Source organism: Lissotriton helveticus, chromosome 1_1 (genome assembly GCF_964261635.1).
Source record: "Lissotriton helveticus chromosome 1_1, aLisHel1.1, whole genome shotgun sequence".
In the NCBI taxonomy this organism is placed as follows: domain Eukaryota; kingdom Metazoa; phylum Chordata; class Amphibia; order Caudata; family Salamandridae; genus Lissotriton; species Lissotriton helveticus.
Genome location: NC_136057.1, coordinates 842,603,628 through 842,626,935, shown reverse-complemented (window position 1 = coordinate 842,626,935; position 23,308 = coordinate 842,603,628). Strand labels below are relative to the sequence as shown.

At 44.4% G+C, this 23,308-nt stretch overlaps 1 protein-coding gene across 1 annotated transcript in view; it reads right to left on the bottom strand.

The window, feature by feature from the left end:
• STAB2 (stabilin 2) overlaps nucleotides 1-23,308 on the bottom strand; it is a 944,658-nt gene that overhangs the window by 215,528 nt on the left and 705,822 nt on the right. Inside the window, exons 52-53 of the mRNA XM_078674824.1 lie at nucleotides 23,202-23,291; nucleotides 11,839-11,985 (exon numbers count right to left, since the gene is read on the bottom strand). Coding sequence (XP_078530950.1) covers nucleotides 11,839-11,985; nucleotides 23,202-23,291 — 237 coding nt within the window. The remainder of the gene's footprint in view (nucleotides 1-11,838; nucleotides 11,986-23,201; nucleotides 23,292-23,308) is intronic.

The window sequence follows — 23,308 nt, the reverse complement described above, 5'->3', positions numbered from 1 at the left end:
CGGCCGGGGATACGCTTTTACCCACATGGTCACGGGTACTCCCAGGCTTTTGGACCGAGGCAGGAGCTACATCACTGACGATTCTGTATTGCCCAAGGACCGCGTGGTTGGTGCTGTGTTTGGCGAGCATTAGAGACTACGGCTGCCTCTTGTCTGCCACAGGTAACACACCTTCCCGACTGCTACAAGCCTTGACCACCTCTCAATATGGGTAAGCCGGACAAAAGGCAGCCCAAATTGTCGTTTGACTTGACTGCGACCAAAAAGGGATTGCGGAACACACAAGAGGCGGGCAGCTCCCAGGCCCCTACTCCGGCGGACACTGAGACCCACCCTGGCACCTCGGACTTCCAACAGATGATGCAAGAGATGCGACAAGGGTTCGCTACCATTGTTGATAAGGTAGACAGGATGTCATCTAGAATGGACGCAATAGTGCATAAAGTGGATGTGCATGAAGAGCGCATCACAGCCAAAGAACAACGCATATCAGACAATGATGACACCACGGCTACACACACGACCCAGATCGCGAGAATGGACAATGTGCTCAGGATCATAGCCGCGAAGAACGAGGAGTTGGAAGCCAGAAGCCGTCGCAATAATATACGTGTGGTAGGAGTGCCGGAATCGACCAACACGGGGCGCATGGGGGACTATATTGAGAAGATACTAACTGCTGCGATTGGCCCTGAGGCGTTCTCCAAACAATTTATTGTCGAACGAGCGCACCGGTCACTAGCGCCAAGGCCCTCTGCCGGAGCCCCCCCACGACCCATCATAGCCCGCCTCCTAAATTATCGGATCGAGACGCTGCATTAAGGGCAGCCCGCACCAATCACACGCTTTCCTGTGACGGAGTCAACTTTTCCATCTATCCGGATTTTACACCTGTGGTGCAGGAACAACGGCGAAAATTCATGGAAGTCAAAAAGAAACTGAGGAACCTTCAAATTGACTATGCGCTCCTATATCCTGCAAAATTGAGGGTGACGCACCAAGCAAAGCAACACTTCTTTACTAATCCGCAACAGGTCGAGGATTTTGTGAAACAAATCAAACGGGAACGCGCGGAAAATAGACGACATAGAGAAGACAAGCAAGAAGATTTTCACTCAGCTAACGAAGATGAATGACATTATTCATCGTCTACGCGCTCCCTGCTCTATTGTTTTGGAGGCTGCAACGAGGCTGAATGAGACCCACTCTACTGTTTAGCCGCATACTACAACTGCTATCCAGATGAGCACTGGACGATGGTGGTAACGTATTCCAGGCACCCCCCCCCCACTACCTGTCTCATGACTGGTAAGGGTATCGGAAACAGGGCCAAGGAGTGGGGGGAGGCTAAGTGCGCTACTAGACTGCACCCTGAAGGGTATACCCCATTGTATTCACTGCAACTGATGCAAATGTTGGGGAGTTTAGGTCTTGTTAAGGGTGGAGGGAGGGAGGGGATTACTGGCAAGTTGGGATTGCTCCAGTGGGTGGGGGGTGGGGGCGCTACCGTTGGTGCGCGTTGGACTGTTGATGGTGTTCTGCTTTTCTGTAGAAACCTCTCTACTGTGATATTTATGCTTGGCTACTTTTGCTGCAGGTTCTTGTCAGTTGCTGCTTTGCCATATATTGTCTACTGTGCTTTATTCATGTATTGCTCTACACGTAAAGCCTTGTTATTTAATTCCCTCTGCTATATGACCGGACAACGATGGGTGCTTTCCGGCTGCTATAATATGTACCTATATGCTAACCGCGCCGTATGTACTTCAGTGGAATGTAATGCACTGTATATCCTTCATGCTTGGCCACTTGTTAGCACCATATCACTACGGTTTCTGCACGTTGGGGGGAGGGGGATGGGATTGTTTGGTTAACATGGTTTGTTCTACTGCTGATTGCGATACAGAATGCAATGTCACTAACTGGTGATTTGGCTAGTTTACCTTGTTGTATACGAGACTTAGGGCATGCAGTACAGGTTGCACACACAGGACACAGACTACTTATGAACGCTGGTGTACAGTTCAGGGCCTCCTTGGTTACATGTGGGCGAGACATGTCGAAGATGATGACATTTGGGATGCTGCTGCACGTTACTGATGGGTGACACCGATCTCAATGTTTTAACTTGGAATGTTAGAGGGCTCGGAGATCCCAGGAAGCGACGGCAAGTACTATCGTACTTAGATAGGCACTCCATACACATAGCTTTTCTGCAGGAAACGCATTTTAGCAAATCCACCACTCACACCTTTGCCAGTAGATGGGCAATGCATGCTGTGTTTTCCTCCTACGCTACGTACGCTAGGGGGGGCGGCGATTCTGGTTAAGCGGAACACACCATTTGTCATGGCTGGCTCCAAAGTGGACGCTCAGGGACGCTACTGTCTGCTATGGGGAAGACTGGGACACACAGCAGTCACCCTGGTGTGCTGCTACGGACCTAACATTGACGACCCGAGATTCTTTACGGAGCTATGGGCAGCCATTGTGGGGACGGGACCACACCAGATCATCTGGGGGGGACTTTAATACGACGCTAGACCCCACATTGGACAGATCACACCCCTACCCGCACCACTATACCAAGGCGCGTGCGGAACTGCGCGCGGTAGTTACTGATTTTAGCTTAGTGGACGCCTGGAGACGGCTCCATGGAGATATGAGGGAAGGCACCCACTTCACCGCACAAGCGCGCTCATGGGCCAGACTGGATTATATATTCTTGACATCCCACCTCTACACATCCCTTCATCGTGCACACCACCTCCCGAGGACTTACTCGGATCATTCCCCTGTGAAAATCACACTGCGCTCAGCGGAACTAGGCCCCCCTTCTACTGCTTGGCGGATGCGCCCCTCGCTGCTACTAGACGCCACGTTTCAGGAGGAACTTCGAGACGAATGCCTAGATTTTTTTAGGAGGAATAAGGACTCTGTTAAGGATGTTGAGACTATTTGGGACGCGTTTAAAGTAACGTTGAGGGGGATTTGCATCGCTAAAGGGTCAGGGTTGTTGAAAGACATTACCTCCCGCATACGAGCTCTAGAAAGGGAGCTTAAAGATTTGGAAACGGCATTGGCTGCTTCCCCATCAGACTCTACGCTACTTACGATCCGAGACAAGATCTCTGAATACACGACCGAGGCGGCAAGAGAATCTAAATTCCGGGGCAAGTACTGGACTGCTCGCCGCTATGGTGAGGGAGACCGTCCTGGGAAAGCTCTAGCCTCCACGATCAAATTGTGCGTGCGCCCAACATTATAATTGAAATAGAGGGTCCAGATGGTGTGGTAGTTCGGGACACGACACAAATCCTCAACTCCTTTGTTTCCCACTACAGCACGCTGTATACCTCCTCTAGAGTGGGAGAACTCCAATTACAGGATTATCTAGCGGACGTTTCATTAGGCTGGCTCAGTGATGCCCAAAGAGCCTTCCTTAGCGCGCCTTTTGAGCTGGATGAGGTGCGGGATGCAATTATGGGAATGCAGTCAGGGAAAGCCAAGGGATTGGACGGAATCCCGATTGAATTTTACAAAACGTACATTGACTTTATTGCCCCTGTACTCCGGGAGGTATATGAGGATGCCCTGGAGGTGGGCCACCTACCACCCTCGATGAGAACTGCTCTTATTATCTCTCTCCTTAAGCCAGGCAAGCCACCGCATATGTGTGACTCATACCGTCCCCTGTCCTTACTAAATTGCGATGTAAAGGTACTAGCCAAGCTCGTTGCTAATCGCATCAGCCTTCTACTTCCCAATTTGATACTCCCTGATCAGTCTGGATTTGTCCCTGGCAGGGCTACCTCCCACAATTTGCGCACCTTCTTTTCTGTCCTCAACTCGGTGCATGAAGACCTGCCTATGGCGGTTTCTTTCTTGATGCCACCAAGGCGTCTGACTCCCTGGAATGGGACTATGTGTTCTGAGTTTTGGAGAGAATGGGATTCACGGCAATTTTCATCGCCTGGATTCAACTCCTATATGAACGCCCTATGGCCACAGCCCTTATTAATGGTAAACTGTCTGCTACATTCCCCATCACGAGGGGGACTAGACAGGGATGCCCCCTTTCCCCTCTCCTTTTTGCGATCGCCACGGAACCCCTAGCCGCTAAACTGTGACAACATCATAAAGACAGTGCGCTTCGATGCTTTCAACGACAAATCTTAATATCACTGTATGCTGATGATATTACTTTATACGTCCGGGATCCTTGCATAAATCTTAACCCCATACTCAGAGAATTCGTGCGCTTCGGTAGACTGTCAGGGGTCCAAATTAATTGGGGTAAGTCCTGCATCTTTCCGCTTACACCTTCTACTGTGCGGTTTGACCTGGACTTCCCTCTTGCCTGGAGCTAAGGTGATTTTAAATACCTAGGGATCCACATAGAGCAGGACAGGGAGGAGTTTATGCGCGCCAACTATGGCACTGCCATGAATCGCATAATGGATAATGTGGCGCGTTGGATTACCTTGCCTTTATCGATGGCAGGCAGGACCTCCCTGATAAAAATGGTAATCCTTCCGAAATTATTGTACCTATTTTTGAACATCCCGTTTCACCCGGGCAGATCCTTTTTTAGCCAGCTTCGCTCTGAACTCATCAAACTAGTGTGGGGGGGAAAATCACCTCGGCTCAAATGGGACACCTTAACTCGCCCCTACTCACACGGAGGCTTCGGGGTACCCGATTTTGAATTGTACTATCAAGCGGCACAAGCCCACTATGCCTATTTTTGGGTGCACCAGCCCAGATACATGCCCAAGCTAGCCGCTGAACACTGGTTAGCCCACCCTGTCCCTATTGACGGTGCACTTTATGCGGTGGTCCCCGGCAGGGACAAAACGCCTACGACAGTACTAAGCACGGTCACTGCATGGGCCCGATTACTGGCTAAAATGGGCCAGCCGTTATTATATGCTCAGTCATTGCCGTTGAGCTACCATCCGGACATGCCCCTATTACAGGAGCCGGGATTCCGCAAACTATTACACAAAATACGAGTCTCGACCTGGGGTGATCTATACCGCAACGGTACATTCTGAACCATGGAACAATTATATGAAGGAATACATCCCAATCCACTTGAAGTGTTCTTTTATATCCGGCTCCGTCAAGGTGTGAAAGCACTTACACCTGACTTTCCACAAGAACCAGTGGTATTGGCCCCCTTGCAGACCCTGCTCCAACTGGATGCTCCATATAGATTGGTATCGACAATTTATAGGGCAGTACACACGCAGATAGACTACACGGCTCTACCAGCTAGGCTAAGATGGGATCAAGAGCTTGGTAGCCCCCTCCCGGACAGGCAATGGGTATTCTCCCTTCAACACACAGAACGCATCTCAGCCAGTAGTAGACATAGAATCATACACTATAAATTCATACATCGACTATACTACACCGCAGCCCGAATGTGCAGACTTCAGCTACGAACAACGGACAACTGTGATAGATGTCATGCCTCTGGGGTGGACTTCTTACATCTCGCCTGGGCGTGTGACGTATTTAACCAATACTGGGTTCAGGTGATAACTGCGCTTTCTGAGATGACGCACACTACAATACATCCCTCCCCGGTTCTGGCGCTACTGGGGTACGTGGAGCCCATACAAGCGACACATCGCAGATTTATTGCGCTGGCCCTTCTGGTGGCCAAAAGGAGGGTGGCGTGTCGCTGGGGCAGAAGCAGAGCCCCTAAATTTAAAGACTGGATGAATGATTTTATATATTGTCAGGATCAATTAAATACATATTCGGAATTATTACCGATTGCTTCTCGACCATGTGACATTTGGGACCCATTGCGGGGATACCTTGCCAGGAATGATGCAAACTCTGTAGAGGGGACACACACCCAACATCACACCCGACCCTCAAGATAGATACAACAATGCTCAATCTATGCAAGGTGCTACTGTATGCTGTGGTTGAGAGGTGGGAGAGACACCATGGGCGACTGGTACACCTTCGCAAAACATGCTACGTCTCTTGACCTAGCTGAAGAGACCGACCTTATAATCCACCGTATACAACTGAATTGTTAGAGACTCTTAAGATCTGCGCTATGTAGAAATAGGAAATCAGTATGATACGACCTTTACTTGACTGTCCTGCTTCCTTTGATTGTTATGCCTACCTTGATGTGTTTTGTAAGAAATGTACTATTTCGTTTTCCTTTCATGCCTGGATTGTACTGTGCCTGTGCCTCACCTGTGTAACAGTACTGCACTTTCTGATGTAAGTCTGTGTGACCACAAAAATTGCAAAAATAAAGTAAAAAAAAAAAAAAGTAATCATTGGCATGGTAGTAACTGACTGTAATAGTGTCATTCTTTAAGCCAGTCCTCAAAATAAATTAGTTTTTTATGGACGTGCTTCAGCCAAGAACGAGCATGTAAAAGCCCTAAATTAATAGATTGTTAGAAGGAAGAGAGTCTCATATTTTGTCTGGAAAGAAATGTATTTCTATTTCAATTTTTGCTGCAAGGATTGAAGCGTGAGGATTTCCCACTTGTCAGTTGACAACACTTATGTTTTTCTCTGTCGCGGCACTAACCCTTAAACGTAGTTCTGCAAATCCCCAATTCAGCAGTTTGTACCACAATACATTCCTGTGAATACAGGCAAATGCTGTTTTAAAGTCAATAAAGGCGGTATATAAAACAACACCAGTTGCTCTATTTAAGAACATTAACTGTTTAAGAAGATTGTCATCAATCCCGCAACCTTCTTGGAACCTGGTTCAATAAAACAGGATTAAATGATTGTTTTTGACCAAAGACTCTAGTTCTTGAAGTCGCCGTTTGGCATAACATTTACTCTTCACATCCAATAAGGCAATTAAGTGGCAGTTGTGTGAGCCCTTTTCATTTCATGGATTAAATTGCTCCTCGCCAGCTCTCAGGGATAAGCCTATTTAGAATGTAATGTCTGTATAAGAGGGTCCGCTATGATACCCAGAAGCTGGTCTCGCTTTTAAAAATTACTGTGGGAACTCTATTTGGACCAGGGGCACCCTTCAAGGGAATTACAGACAAGTTCTTCTAAACAGTGTTCTTCCAAACAGTGTTCCTGGATACGGTGATATACATACTTTCTGGAGCAATTGTCCATAATGGATCAGGGACGTATAAAGACCTACAAATTAAACCAGAGATTCACAGATACACAGTTAGTGTCAAAGTAAGCCCCATTGTTGGCAAAATAGTGGACATAGATCCAATATTTTCCAGGATAACTTTCTTTACAAACTGTGAATAGTTCTAAGCATATTTTTTTTCATTGGCTTCAACCTTAGCTGCCAGGTGTCTTTCCTATACTGCTGCTGTTAGTGTGCAACCTCCTTTTTCAGAGCAAGCACACTACCAAGTCTTCTGAGGGCCTGGTTTACTGAATGCTTGTTTTCTTTTAGCAGATAAGAATATCAAGGTTTACTTGCCTTTTTTAATGGCAGGAATATGCAATAAAGTTTGCCTCTAAATGATGATTTAAATCGTTGATCGAAGTGACTCAGAGATATAACAGCAAGAGGTTGTCGTCAAACGCTGGTTGTTTACAATACCTCTCAATTAAACCCATTTTTTTGTTCTCCTAAAAACATAGTTATGCGCGGTGGAATTCCATTCAATGTGGCCTTTTTTAGTGAGTTTACAGGGACTAGCAATCCATTTCATTAGAGAGTCTTATGAGAGAGCACAGTTAATGGAAATCCATTGTGGAAAATGGTCACTGTCAGCAAGGGTCACGAGTTCATAACCAACGACAAGTTTAAAAACTTTCACTGATATTAAGGGATAGTTAAGGAACGCTTGCCGTTTGGGGAAAATGTGTGAAAACATGCTGGGAAATTGCTGGAAGTATGGCTAATAAAAGTTCTCAGACCAGAGCTGGGAAGTGAGGTTAAATAGATCTCATCTAGCTTATCACCATGCTGAGTAGTTGAAAAGCGATGGGTGGAATGCTTGAATTGATCGCCTGGCCACATCTCAGTCCATTGTTTTTTTTTTAACGTGAGAAATTGGTGGTTGTGGTACAGCAAAATCTGAATGGGTGAAAGAAAATTCTATTTCAATTCAAGTGGGTTTGCTGAATCATTCTACTATTGAGAAACTATACATTGTTAAATGACTCGCCGACATTTATGAGGAAATAGGGCAGGTTCCTGCAGACAAGGTCCCTGATAAACACAAAGAAACATAATGCAAGTCCACTCATGGACACTAAAGTGGCAGAAAACTCAAAATATGCAGCAAAGCTTTTAAGTAACAAGACAGTAGTAGTACGTCTGAAGGGGAGAACCATTCACTTAGAGTGGAAAAGGGGATTTGACAGAAATTTGTAATCCAGAGCGAAAATAGGATCAGTGATGAAGACCTAGGCAAGTAGGTCACAAACAAAGTGAGCTTGTGATCCCACTAGACTTGTCTCTCCAGTGCCCGAGAAAAGGTTAATATCACAATAGTGATATCATTTCTAGTTGATGCACAACTGGTCCTGGAAATCAGATTACTTTATGTACACATGTTAAACCTTAGATATGCAGAGTTAATGCTCTAACAGAGACTGAATAAATATGACAATAGTGCGTATCATAGCAACTAACTCGAGTCATATCATCCCACTTGTGTTTGCAACAGTGAAAGGACTTCGGAGTTCAAAGTTCAGAGAAGCAGAAGCTTCCCTGGCAGCAGGGAAAGCAGGTCAGATGAAAGGCAGTACCTAGTTCACCAGTGGGTTAAACACTGGAATATTACCTCCTCAGGGCAGGGATGGGGGCAGTGAAGGTGTCAATGAAACAGACACTGATTTATTTGCAGAAAGGGTTAGAGCCTTCAGAGGACATCTGAGGTGCCCATGCCTCTGACCTCAGAGTTACCTCATGAAGGAGGGAGGTACTGGGGAAGAGGAAAAACAAATTCCTGGTATGGAAGTTGAAGACAGATCCTCTGCCATGGGGTAGGATTTGAGCAGAGCAGCAGCTAGCGAGGTGAAAATAATGTGTCCATCCACTACTCGGTTCACCGCTACAGCAGTGTACTGAAGAGACCCCAGTGTATTATAAAGAAACATAATTCCTGCCTTGCAATATCAGAAGGACTGTCAGACAATGTTTGAAGCCTTGTCCCATCACTTGGAAACATAGGCTGTGACCCAAGTATGACACCAGTAAATTGGCTCAGTGATTTAAGTGGTCACTGATGACATCTGTGGATTAAGCACTATATAGAAACAATGCAGAATTATTATTATTATTAGTAGTAGTAGCAATAGTAGGATCATCCTCAGGAGGAATGGCTCACTATTTCCGAAACACTAGCCCATATTTCAATCAGGTTATAAAATATTTGTAAGGCACTATAAGCTGATGTAGGGTTCATTTGAGAGCGTGTAACAACAAAAGAATGCCAAGACCAATGTCAAGAAGAGTCAGGGAGAACGGATCCACAATGCACCAAATATTGGTCCAGTAAATCTGTGGTAGGTGGCAAATCACCGCATTCTGATCCTAGATTTAACTAGGCTTTTTACAGTTGCACAGGGAGGACAGCCTTGCCCTCCAAAGGAGAGTAGACGCTATAGATCATGACCATATCGCACTGGTCAACGGCAGCGTTCTGACCATAGCATTAGAGCATGAGCAGTGCTTGACGGAAATTACTGCTGAAATGTAGGAATTGCAAAGGTTCTCTTTTTTAATTCGCTCACAGGCCAAACTTGTTTCCTAGTGGCAGAAAAAAAATTCTTTTCTGGAAACCACCTGTGTCAATACTGCTTCCATGTCTTTAGGTTGACAAATGATCCAGTTAGGGGCGGGAGCTTGTTCCAGAATGTATTCAACAATTCTGATTGGTGATATGCCAACCAATCATACTGATTATTCAGCTGCTCTGATTGTTTCCTATTTGACAAATCAGAATTGGTCCCTGTGTCTAAATCATTCTGTTTGGCAGCTGCTAAACACGCAGCAAGACTAGATGTACACATGACATGTTTTTGGACCGATGCATGGTCCAAGAAAATGAGATTCATTCTACATGAGTATGGTGTAGAGCCGAAGTACCAGGAATCTCACAATATTCCAAAGTTTGCTGTAGTAACAAAATGTACCATTTGCTACCATCTCCAGTCCATGGATAAGGAAAAGTTGTCTTAAGCCCTTCTAGATGTGTGGTGGGTAACTTCCATGAACGGACTATTTTTTGATGTAGAGAAAATGGAACGAGTCATTGAAAAGGTGTTCCATTAAAGAGAGTAGATTGTGGGTGCATAGGAGAAGTAGTTCAAGATAATAAGGGCCCTACATTTATTAGATTGTGCTGGAAATGGCCCTTTCTGCAGCATCACCCCCAAACATTTTGTCTTCATCCTCCCCATTTTGCTGAATTCGTTTTTGTTGACTTTAGGACTCTGGGCACTTTAGCACTGCTGTGCTGTAGGTGGAAATTACACTTTGCTTCTTGCTCTGCTGTGTTAGCCTGCTGCCTGGTGATTGCTGAGCTACATGAGGGACTGTCACTTTGCAACTTGCTCTGCTGTGTTGGCCTGCTGCTTCTTTCCTGGGAGTAGGCGTGTCTGGACCTGCTCTCTACATCCTTGAACCCAAGATTCTCCAAGGGCTTGCTGGCTTGCCTCCTGTCCTCTGAAGTCTCAGGGTCACAAAAGACTTCTTGCAGCTCTGCTGGTGCTGCTGGACTCTGCCATCTATGAGCCCAACCCTTCCCTGAGATGACCCCTCCTGTTCAGGGTTTCAGAAGTGGGTTACCTACACTACAGACCTTTTAAATCAAGCTTTTGCACTCTTCGCGACCGTGAAATGGCCCGTTTGTTCCGGAACTGCGTCGCTTGCTTGAAGGATCAGCGCAAGCGGGCGCAAGTTTGTCTCTTCGCACAGCATCATCACCGCTCATGACTGCGAGGCCCTAGCCAGATGGTCTGCAATGCCCGGCTGCTCTTTGCCCGGCACAGATCACCGCCCGCAATGCTCACCATGGTCCCAGCGAACAGGGATCTTGGCTCAACTTGAGAAGGTAAAACTTCAGCTGGAACTGTTTGAAACTGTGTCCGATCTATGCTCCATTACGGTCAGCTTGACGTTTCAGATCTGCCCCGGTCTAGTGCTACCTCAAGTAATCCTTTAGCGCTATTGACTTCTAAGCACTGTTTTTGGATTTAATCTTTAAAAATTCTTATCTCGAATTCTACTGATTGGATTTTTTGTTGTTTTGATCTTGTTTTAATCGGAAACATTTTCTCTATTTTTTTTAGCCTGGTGTGGAGACTTTTTTTGTGGTTTCATTGCGATACTATTATTAAAGTGTGCACAAATACTTTACACATTGCCTCTTAAGTTAAGCCTGACTGCTCTTTCCCAAACAACCAGAGGGTGAGCACAGGTTAATTTAGGTTGGGTATCTGACTTACCCTCACTAGAGGGTTGGTCCCTACTAGGACAGGGTGCATACCTCTGCCAACAGACCTTATTTCTAACAGATGCCATTGCCAGTCTGTTCATTTTAGACTAGGAGAGAAGCAAAAGCTATCTGAACTAGTGCCAAATTTCCAGTAAGGCCTAAATAGGACTTACGCTTGAAGAGCCTCAGACACATTCACAGATGTACTTTTTTGCAGGAGAAGAGGGCATAGGAAGAGATTCAGCCATGCCAACCATGCTGCGTTCTTAATTTATAGGCAGCAGTTCACTCAGGCACTGTTTATCCAAGTGCTGTGAACACCTAAATGTAAATAAAGATGCACATGCCAATATTCAACTGTTCATTCTTCCACCCATTCATCTAAAGTAAATTGATATTTGTGACTGACCAAAAGATCCAAGGTCACCATACTGTCACACCGCCCGCCGAGGCTGGGAGGAGTTAGGAGGCAGTCAATGCCGTAGGCGATGCCGCTGTTGAACTCCATCTGACGCTGCACTATTTTGCACTGTCTGTCATTCATTAGAAGATCTCCCTGTGGACGAGAAAAGAGAATGTTACACATCTATTCAGTGGCTCTGGGACCTATGCAGACCCAAGACCGAATGTATTATTCCATTATTGCACTCAATGTGTGTGTCTGCTAAATGTATAAATACACTTGATCATTCAGAATTCTTTCTTTAAAATAACCTCTTTATTCAATTTCAAGAACTTTAGTAGCTGAATAATTAATTGCTGAAGTCTTAGAGCCTGTTCAGTTTACACTTACTAGGTGTATCTGCCATATTATTATGACACTGACTTTGGCACCTCACAGAGCTCATACCAAGGACTCAATTACATTTGTTCCAGTACGTTAAACACAGAAGTTACAGATCAGAATATTTTACACATATTTTCATAAGTTTCAGATAAACAAGCCCACCAAAGAAACAGCATACATTTGGGTTATGAGAGGATAGAAAAAAGTTCTACTGGACTTAGTAGTATAACTGCAAATGTGCATATATATTTTAAAGAAATAAAGCCCCCACAACTACAATAGTGAATAGCCTCCACACCACAACTGTTTAAAGGTTAGCTGTGTGGTATTGCTGGCAGTGCATTGGTTATGTGGGAGCCTGCATGTATGTATACTATTGTTTTGATTAGGCTTAAATGTACGTAGGTGTGTAATAACTAGCAAAGATGGCTTATCTACAAGGTAGACTTCTCACACAAAGGGAAGTATGTATAGGGGTGTAGACAGTTACTGTTATGAAGTTCACATCTAGTTACCTAGACAATGTGTTTGATATTGAGGACATGATATCTGTGCAAGTTAATATTACAACCTTGACATAATGGAATAACAATGTTTTTTAGATTTTCACTCGTGTTAATGCTGTATGGATGTATTGCATGTATGTAATGGAGGTTTGTGAAGTGCAACTCGCACATTTCGGCCTGCAGATTGCAAGGTATTGTGGGACTTAGGGACCACATTATTTTTTTTTTTAGAAATTATCTACATGTTTGAGACTCCACTCAATAAAATAAAACTAGATACTCTACTTACACCTTTCTTAGAACAACTAGTGAGATAGTAGAGATAGGGGAACTGGGTAGAGGAATGACACGTATTATAATGAATTATAACTGTACATTTAAATGGATATTGCTTACTGCCTTGTGGCTCATTATGAAGGGTAAGCTCCTCAGTGATGTGCAACATTCTTAAAATGTACTGTTGAGGGTCATTATCCTATATCTTGTATGTGCACAATAATATCTGCTAGCATTGAACGTTATGCATATCGGAATGTAAAAATAGCTGTATTAGCATTATATGCAATTGAGTATGCATGTAAATGTTTACATTAGTATTCTGTACATGCGCACATATAACAACGTCTGTTGCATTGCACAGAGGTATGTAGTACACGGTGGGTATTTCTATAACCCTGGCGCTCTTTCTTATATCATTTCTGCACCATTAACGGTCTGTTCTGAGAAATGTTTGCAATAATAACCTATCATCAAAAGATGAATTCAGTATTGAAATGTATAATATGTACAATGGGTAATAACTTGGCTAAAGAGAGGGAATGATTAGCCCCGGATGTAAATGGCGCTCACAGATATCACGGCAAGTATGTGGTTCCTTCAACATATATTGATGGTTGGGTGCTTAGGGAGAGGCAATCATCCAAAGCCTCTAAAAGGATCCGTAGAGCACTACAATGTAAGTATAGTCCTATCACACCAACATCTATAATTACATCCAGTTAAGATCATATCATGTCACAAAAGATAGGCACATTAATTATAACAAGAGTATTTTTAATTATAATATTCTTCTCCAGGTCCTGCCAACACGTGTTTCGTCTCAGCTCCGTGAGTTCAAACGTGCAGCCTAGCCCTGAGGAAGTCGAGGGTTTTGATCCCACATGACGAAACACGTGTTGGCAGGACCAGGAGAAGAATATTATAATTAAAAGTACTCTTGTTATAATTAATGTGCCTATCTTTTGTGACATGATATGATCTTAACTGGATGTAATTATTGATGTTTGTGTGATAGGACTATACTTACATGGGTAATAACTTGGGTTTGGATTTGTAGCGTCCTCCCCAGCCCGTGTACATAGAAATTACTATGCTACATTCAGATCTTAGTATTACCTGGACATTGTAGAGCATGAATCCTATCCCCACACTCAAGCACTTACGTCACTGTTCTATGGAGTCTATCAGGGACCCAAAGTGTCCTTTCATCTCTAACTCACAAGAGACTACATCTCCCCCTTTGTTAAATGTAAAGTACAACTAATACATAAATACATTCACAATTCTTCAATAAGTTATTTTCGTGCTTGAATCAATTGCCCAGACCTTGACATGTGAGGCTGTGGAGATGCAAGAGATGTGTCCCTGATTAGCACTGGTGACAGAGACATTGGTACAGTCATTAAGTTTTCCAGATTCTCAGGTGAATAGGTCTCAATTCTAATATCTGGAGGTGGTGAAGGTTGAGGCAGGTGCTTGAAATACGACCAGTCTCCCACAATGGACTTTCCAGGACGGTGGGCAGTCACCATGTGTCCTTTACTAGTCACAACTTTCAATGGGTAAACATCAAAAGGACCATCAGACTTGCATTTCCTTTTCTGCCTGACAATGACATGGTCTCCTCTTTTAAACACAGTGCTCCTTGCATAGCAGCAGCTATCTGTGTAGGTCTTCATTCTTCGTTTGTGAGATGAATTATTAGCACAAAGTTTATCGATGTCAATAGAGGTAACAACAAAGTCGATACAACGCATGACATTACAACGCAGTCATTACAACGACTGCATTGTTACATCGCCTACCATTACAACACAAGTTGTTACAACGACATGCTGTAGGGGGCAGAAGGTGTTCGATTTTAAATCCAACACTTTTCCTACTGTTGCACAGACTGGAGTTGGAATAGTAAATTATAGTATTCCAAAATTCAGCACCGCTCCCCCATATCAAGTCTTTGTAATAACTTGAGTTGTAATGGTATGCGTTGTAACAACACAGTCGTTGTAATGAGTGCTTTGTAATGGCATGCTTTGTCATCGCGTGCATTGTACAGTGTCCTATTCGTCAATAGATCGTTCAATGGCCCATTGGGGCAACTTGGTGCATATGGCTTCCCAATTATTAAATTGGCAGGGTTTTAACCAATGGTACAATGGAGAGTTGACATATATGCATGAACTATTGACTGAAGAAATGATTTGAGGTCAAACTTTTCCAGCGCAGCACACTGAATGGTCTTCTTGATGGTGCTCATGAACGTCTTGACAACACCATTCGCCTGTGACCAGAGAGGTCTGCTTTTCTGATGCTCGAAATTCAAGTGAGTGAGAAAATCTTTAAATTTTCGACTATCTAAAGGCGGGCCATCATCAGATTTCAAAATCGAAGAAAAACCCCATTTTGCAAAAGTACTTCCTAATCTCTCAATGACTCTTTCATGAGTAGTCGATGACAGATCTTCCACAAGGCGAAAAAGGGTATATTCATCAACAATGACTAACAAATATTGACCTTTGTAAAGGCGGCCAAAGAAATCAATTGCACTCTTTCACATGCATACTTTAGGAGATCAGACATGTTTAAGGGATGCAGGGTGGTTTTAGAGGGCAAGCAGTTGCACAAATGCCAGTCCTCTACTTATTTTTCAAGTCTTTCATCAAGACGAGGGAACCACACTTGGTCCCATAGGGCTCTTTTAGTAGAAACTATTTGAAGATGTCCCTCATGTGCCAGTTCAATGGCTTGTTGTCTCAGACTCTCAAGTAAGACAACTTTTGACCCATGTGAGATGATGTCTTCTGGAGTGACTGAAAGTTCTTCCTGCACATTTTAAAATTTCTGGTATTTTATGTCATTATGGAGAGGTCGAGCATGCTTTCGCCACGAGTGATGAGTAGTAATGTCTCTCTGAGTTTGCAAATGTCTGTCAGTGCTCGTAGCAACAATTATTTGTTCTACTGATATGGGAGCAGGTGTACTGGATTTCACAATGAAGTTAACATAAGCATCAACTGCTTTAGAAGTGGTGCCATGACACAGTATGGGTACACATGAGAAGTAATCAGCAGGATTCGGAACTTTTCCTGGACGATGAACAATTGTATAATCATACTCCTGCAGTCGCAACCCCCACCTTTCGCTGCAAGGGGGCATCTTGGATTTAGGATTGCCGAAAATAGTGAGCATTGCTTAGTGGTCAGTAATACCCATGAAATGTTTCCCAAACAGGAAGACATGAAAATGTTCACAAGCCCACACCACAGCTAGGCTTTCTTTTTCAGGCTGTGATTAGGCACGTTCTGTCGATGACAAACTTCTGCTAGCATACGCCACAATGCATCGTGTTGCATTGGGATGTCTAGTGTTCTGGGTCAGGATGGCACCCACACCTACTGGGTTCACATCAACAATAACCTCGGTTTGCAATTTCGGATCAAAGTATACCATTTCAGTGGGGTTCTCAATTGCATGTTTGATTTCTTGGAGCTTTGTTAACAGTCACGTGATCATCGGAATGGAACATCTTGTTTCATTTGGTCTGTCAACGGGGTACTCACAGTGGGAAAGTCACATATATACAATGAACAGAAAATGGCCATACCAAAGAAGGAGTGCGGCATCGTTACATCATCTGGGGAAGAAGTGGATGACAAGGCTTATACTTTACTTAAATCTGGAGTCATTCCCCCATCAGAAAAGATATGACGGAAAAACATGAGTTATATTTTATGAAACTCACACTTTTCTGCATGTAATGTGAGATGTGCATCAGCAAGCATATGACACATTTATGTAAGAGCTTTATCATGTTTATTTCATGAGGCTCCAAAAACTAGTATGTCATCACTGTAGTTGATTGCAAAAACAACAGTTGATGGATAGAATGCAGAACAAAGTTATACATTAACCCCAGTAGAGGGATCTGGGCCTAAATCCATCTTTTTTTTGCTCACCATGCCATTCCAGTTTGAACCCAGCCATTTGCAAATCAGTCTTGAACCTGTGCCCCATGGGAACAGTCCAGCCTGAACTGCCAAGCCAGGTCCTCCCTGGACTGGAAACAAGCAACCTAGGACCGGTTTCGGGGTTTCACCCCTCTTCAGCCAAGATAGCTTGATTGGGGTGGCAAATGCAAAAACAACAGTTGATTGGCAGAATGCAGAATAATGTCATACATTCACCCCAGTACAGGGTTGAAAGCATTTGTGACTGGCTGTATTATGTGACAAATTACATCTTGAGAGAGTTCTGCAGCTGATGACGCCTGTTCAAATCGAGGTGGGAAAAGAATTTGGCTCCATTCAACTATGTAATCATGGCAGCAATGTGTGGACCTGGATGTTGCTCCCTTTCATTCACATTGTTGCCTGGCGCAAATCAACGCAGATGTGCACAGAGCCTCCACTATCCTACTTCGGCACTACCACTATGGGAAACACAAATGGCATCAGACCAGTGGATCGCTCAGTGATGGTATGTTTCAGTAATGTTTCAATTTCTTTCTCAACATCCTTCTGTAGATGAAATGCAATTTGACTATGTTGTTGAGCAACAGGACGATGTCCTCATTTATGTGAAGTTGCACTTTCATTGTTTTAAGTTTTCCTAGTCCATGAAACAACAATGGTAACTGACTCACTATCTTGTGATAGGCATTGACATTGTAGTTTACAGAAAATAACTCCATGTCAGCTGCAGTGCTGAAACTGAGTAAACACACACTCAACTTAGTGCCTGGCTGGACATAAATTGGTGCTTGTACGTTTGACTTTTTATGTTTCATAGTTGCTACAAATGAACCTTGATTTTGCAGCGGTGTTGAAGCAGTCCACGTATACACCTTGTTTTTCAATGGAGTTAAACAGGGCACTGGAGACAGTTCATTGTACTTTTCCACTGGCATAATGTTTATTGAGGTGCCACTGTCTATGATAAACTGTATGGAACACCCATTCACCTTCAGTGTGATTTTAGGACAGTGAATTAATTTGGCACTTTCACTTGTTGATCTAGTTTCGAGTGACACGCTTCCTTGTGAGAAGCTAAACCTACATGCACACATCTTTCTGTGGTCATTATTGACATCGCACACACATCTTGCCTCACTGTTGCATGACAGTGGTGATTTTTAAATGAGGAATTCAATGACAATCTGCTTCATTCAGTTTCTACTTGCCTCAAACTGATATTGCTGCTAGGCCTTGAAGGGCGTTGTTGTAACGTATCTGAAATTTTCTGCAATCCATTTTATTTTCTCAATATGACACACTTTTTTTTTTAAATAACATTTTATTAAAGTGAAGAGAGCAGAGTCAACAATTCAATAGCATAACGACATATAGCAGAATCAATACAATAGACATTGTACAATAAGAACATAATACATCAGCGGGTACTTCGACGTAAGGGACCAGTTCTGTCCATGGCCATGTCAGCTGTGGGGGAACTACAAATCTCACCTCTATATATATTCCAATGTCCCCATTTCTTGTCCCATTTTTTGGGACATTCCCTGAGTTTATACACGGTCTTCTCAGTGAGCATGCATCGATCCATTTCCGCCAACCACCCAACTATCAACGGTCGTGGAGAAATGCCCCAATGCATTGCTATTGAACGTTTTATAAGTAGGAATCCCAGAGCCACCCATTGAAGCTCTATTTCAGTCAAATCTGTGGCGCCCCATACGTTAAGGATCCCCCCCTTAGGTGACAGTGGCATGGGTTTCCCTAGTGCATTTTTCATTTTCTGGGTCGCCCCCTCCCATAACTGTTGGATCACAGGACAGTCCCACAGGATATGATAAAAGGTGCCAATCAGGCCTCGATGTGACACACTTGATCTTTCCTCCTGTTTGTTTTCTTGACGTGGCGCACTTTAATCTTTCCTTCGCTTTGCAAACCATTACAAAATGGTTCTCTTTCTCGCAGCCTTTGCAGATCTATCCAATGGCAGGACATTTACTTTCATGTGTAAAGGAAAATCGAGGTCGAAAACATAAATTTCTTTTTCTTTGGAGACATTACTTTATGGCCTTCTACCTTGTGTTTCAGCTTGCTTTTCACACTCAGGGCTGATTGCTTGTGGCTCGTCCGACCACCATATTAGCTGCTTGTCTGTCAGTTCTTTTTCTGCTCTAGCAGCTATGAGTACTCACTCCAAGCTGAGGGTCTCTTTCAGCATTCGTGATCTGAAGGAATTAGAGAGGCAAATTTCTATCACTCTGAGATGCATGGCCTCTTCATCGTTCAACTCGTCCAATGCTGGATGATGGAGTCAAGTCTTTCTACAAAGTCATCCTTTGTTCCACCAGTTCTCTTCCTTTCATGACTGAAGATGTACCTTTTGTAGTTGACATTTGGCAATGGATTGAACTTGGTGTTTATGGCTTCTTTTAATTGATGGTATGTCACGTCACCACCGTGTGGTATTTTCTTTATCACCACTTTTTGACTCCTTCACCCGTCAAATTCTCCAGACACTGAATCATCTTTTTGTCATTTCCTTCTTCCAATGCATCAATAAAATCATCGAAGGTTTCAATCCAGGCAATCCATCTGTCACCAATATTCAGCTTTTTGGTAGTATCGAAGGGAGGTGGTGCTTTTAGGAAGGCAACAGTATTATTAAGGCCCTTAATAATGAGAGTATAAGCTGTTCATATGGACTTGCACCATTCATACCATCTGTAAGTCCTTGTGACTTGCTGGCTTCAGGATCGTCATGGCCAATCTGAACTGGTTTGGCTTCTTTTCGCATGGCCTTTGGATAAGTAGACTGTCTCTATTCCATCACCGTTCACGGCCTTTCAGTAGGTCCAATGTGACTTTACCAGCCTTGATTTGCAGTGATCTGTTACTCTTAGATGCCTGTACCTAAAATGGCGGCTCTACGAGCACTGAGGAGTTTATCTTTCCAGCTTTGCGTTAAGGCGTAATACCACCGAGATACTAGGTAAGCGTGAGGAGGCAGTGCTAGCAGCCCTTGGGGAGCAATTGATAATGGGGCCTTTCACAGATTTATGATGACCTGCAGCTGGACGGTGCCTGACTCTAAAATGGTGGCTGTGTAAGACGGAGGGGATCGCTTTACTTTCCTTGATATGATCTAGCGTGGTATATTAGCTGTGTAAACAGTGGTTTTGGTTCAACACCTGTATCTCCTGTTGAGCGCTCCATCGCACAACTGATTTTGCTCCCACGGTGAGACTTTGCCAGACTATACCAGAGTTGTGTCTTTCAACCTTCTATGTAGAGTATAAGAGATGTTAAGGGCTGAAACGTTTTGAGGGGGGCCCCCGGGTGTAATGAGAGCCGACTCCCACGGTTGGGAGATGTCCAGGAGAAAGCAGCAAAAGCCCCAGCAGGTCACCACTGACTGCAAGACTTCACCGGCTCCGAGAATGGCACTTCAGATGCCACCTATCAAGTTCAGGTAAGAGCTGCGCCATGACCGGTGCCCATAATGGAACTTTTTAACGATGCCCCCCTAGGCAGAATCTAGAACCTTCTGTATGTACTGCGGTGCCCGAGCAACCTTTGGCCGATGACCGGTGGAGCTGCCCTATGCAGCTAAGAGGAGTTTGGCTTGGTTTCACACCTCGGCCATCACCTACCCAGCTGGACGTCCGATACTGTTTTGCCTCGTCTCCCTGTTGTATTTCTTACCCCCTCCACCCTATGTTTATGCTATGCTTTTGCAACTCATGTAACTATTCTCCAACACCTATTTGGCTGTCACCTAGAGAGCATTGAGAACTGCCTGGAAGCTGTATTTGCCGGGTTTCAACTAAATCAGTTGAAATGTAACTCCGACAAGTCTGAGCTTCTATTCTTTGGGTGCCCCCCTGACCCTGGCTGGAAGGCCTGGTGGCCTGTTGGGATGTATCCCCCCTCCACTGACTCTACGGTAGCTAAGAATCTTGGAATTAAGTTGGACAATTCTCTCTCACTGAAACCACAAATTCTTGGTCTGGTTGGGCAGTGCTTCGGGTTACTAAAAATGTTAAGGAAATTCCTCCCTCTCCTTCCCATCGCCCATAGGAAAACAACGGTGCAAGCTCTGGTCGGATCAAGGTTGGATTATGCAAATGTACTCTACCTTGGCCTGCCGGAACAGCTTCTGTCTCGCCTACAGGTAGTGCAGAACTCGGCAGCGCGTGCAATCTTCGGCCTCGGCCGCAGGTCTCATGTCACTGCTCTTTTGAAATCCTTGCACTGGCTGCCGATCCGGCAACGCATTAGGTTCAAGGCAATCACCACTGCGTTTAAAGCCCTTCATGGCATTGGGGCTATTTATTTGCGGAAGAGAGTTGGCTTTCACCATCCATCTAGAGCCTTAAGATCGGCTGCCATGCCATTGGCCACAGTCCCGGCAATTAGGCGTGCACGGACCGGGGGCTGGTCCTTTAGATATCTGGCGCCGCGGGCCTGGAATGCTCTGCCACTCGCTCTGAGAAAAAACGAGGACTTAGCCTCTTTCAGGAAAGAGCTAAAAACATGGCTGTTCTGTCTCTAATCTCTCTTCCGATGACGGAGTTATGCTATGTTTGGTCTGTCAGCGCCGGGACACTCTGCTTGAGTAGCTGAGCGTTTAATAAAACTCCCGATAACATAACATAACATAACCTGCACAGCTGGTCTTCTGACATTCTTTTCCTCGTCTCCCCATATGTATCTCCTTCCCTCCCCCTCCTCCTCCCTCTTTTGATCCTTTGATTCAAACTGATGTAACTATATAACCCGTAACTCGCTGATTCAACTGATGTAAATTACAAAACTATTTGTACCTACCACGGAGCCTGAGCAACCTTGGCAGATGCCCGATGGAGCTGTCCTATGCAGGTATAGAGGAGTCTGGCCCCTTGGCAGTCACCTACCCAGCCGGTCATCTGACATTGTTTTTCCTCGTCTCCCCGTTATGTGTCTCCTTCTCTCCCCCTTCGATGGAACAATGATGGCACCCCCTGGGCGGATTCCAAATCTGTTTGCACCTACCGCGGAGACCGAGCAACCTTGGCCGATGCCCGGTGGAGCTGTCCTATGCAGCTATAGAGGAGTCTGGCCCCTTGGCCGTCACCTACCCAGCCGGTCATCTGACATTGTTTTCCTCTTCTCCCCGTTCATGTCTCCTTCACTCCCCCTCCCTCTTTGATTCAAACGGTTGTAACTATGTAACCTGTAACTCGCTGATTTAACTGATATATCTATATATCCTGTAACTTGCTGATCCTCATGTAAAGCGCTCTGATACCTCCGGGTCTAGCCAGCGCTATATAAAACGTTGCAAATAAATAAACATAAATAAAATGTGATCGTATTCTCAATATCTCTGATAGTGGCACACAGGAGCAGTTTGCTGGACCACAACAAACTCTCCGGGAGAGAACTCTCGGTTCTTCGGGTCACAGGTTTTACATAATCCCCTATCTTGTCACCAGTTGTAGCATCGTCTTCAGCTATGGCACAATCAATGACTACACCACACATAGAGCTTGGTATTACATGTCTTTATTCCTCGGAGTGCGACAGTTAACGGAACATTCTACAGCATGAATCCTCTCCGTCTGTCAGGGACCAAATGGTTCCGGTCATCTCTTACTAACAAGACACATATATACAAATGCTTCGTCGATGGAGTCAAGAACTTTTCAATACAGCTGGTGCGCTGCCCTACTAATCACGTCAAGTCGTTTTTACCACACCAAAAGACACACAAATGATAGATGGAATGTTGAACAATCAAACATTCACCCCCAGTCAAGAGATCTGGGTTAAATCCATCATTCTTTTGCTCACCATGCCATCCCAGTTTAGACCCAGTCATATGCAAAGACTAAGAGGGAAAAAAAGAAGAAAAAAGGCAGCAGGTCTTTTCCACCCCCAGGATCTGAAACAACCCCCCATATCCAGAAGGACCACTCAAATGCTGCTCTAATTTCGGGCAGAAATTAAGACAATAAAGAACACAACTGCACAATGCAGTAAAAGTACACTTTACTTTTACTAGTTTCATAACGTAGCTACCTTTCTTGTCTCTTGTTGACTGCATGGTTAATTGTGACCCTGTAAATTCTCCGCTGCTTCTTGACAAGGATTGTGCATTTCAAATACTATACAAATGCATACCACATAAATAACTTAATTGCACCATTCTCAATGCATTAACACTTTGGGGATCACCTCCAGCCTTACTTACAACATTGTCTTTATCCCCACACTTGACGCTGAGGTCATATCCCTGTAGTGTCTTCATTGTCGCTCTGGTTGGAAGATCCTGTGCTAAAATCTGTCACGGCAAAAAGG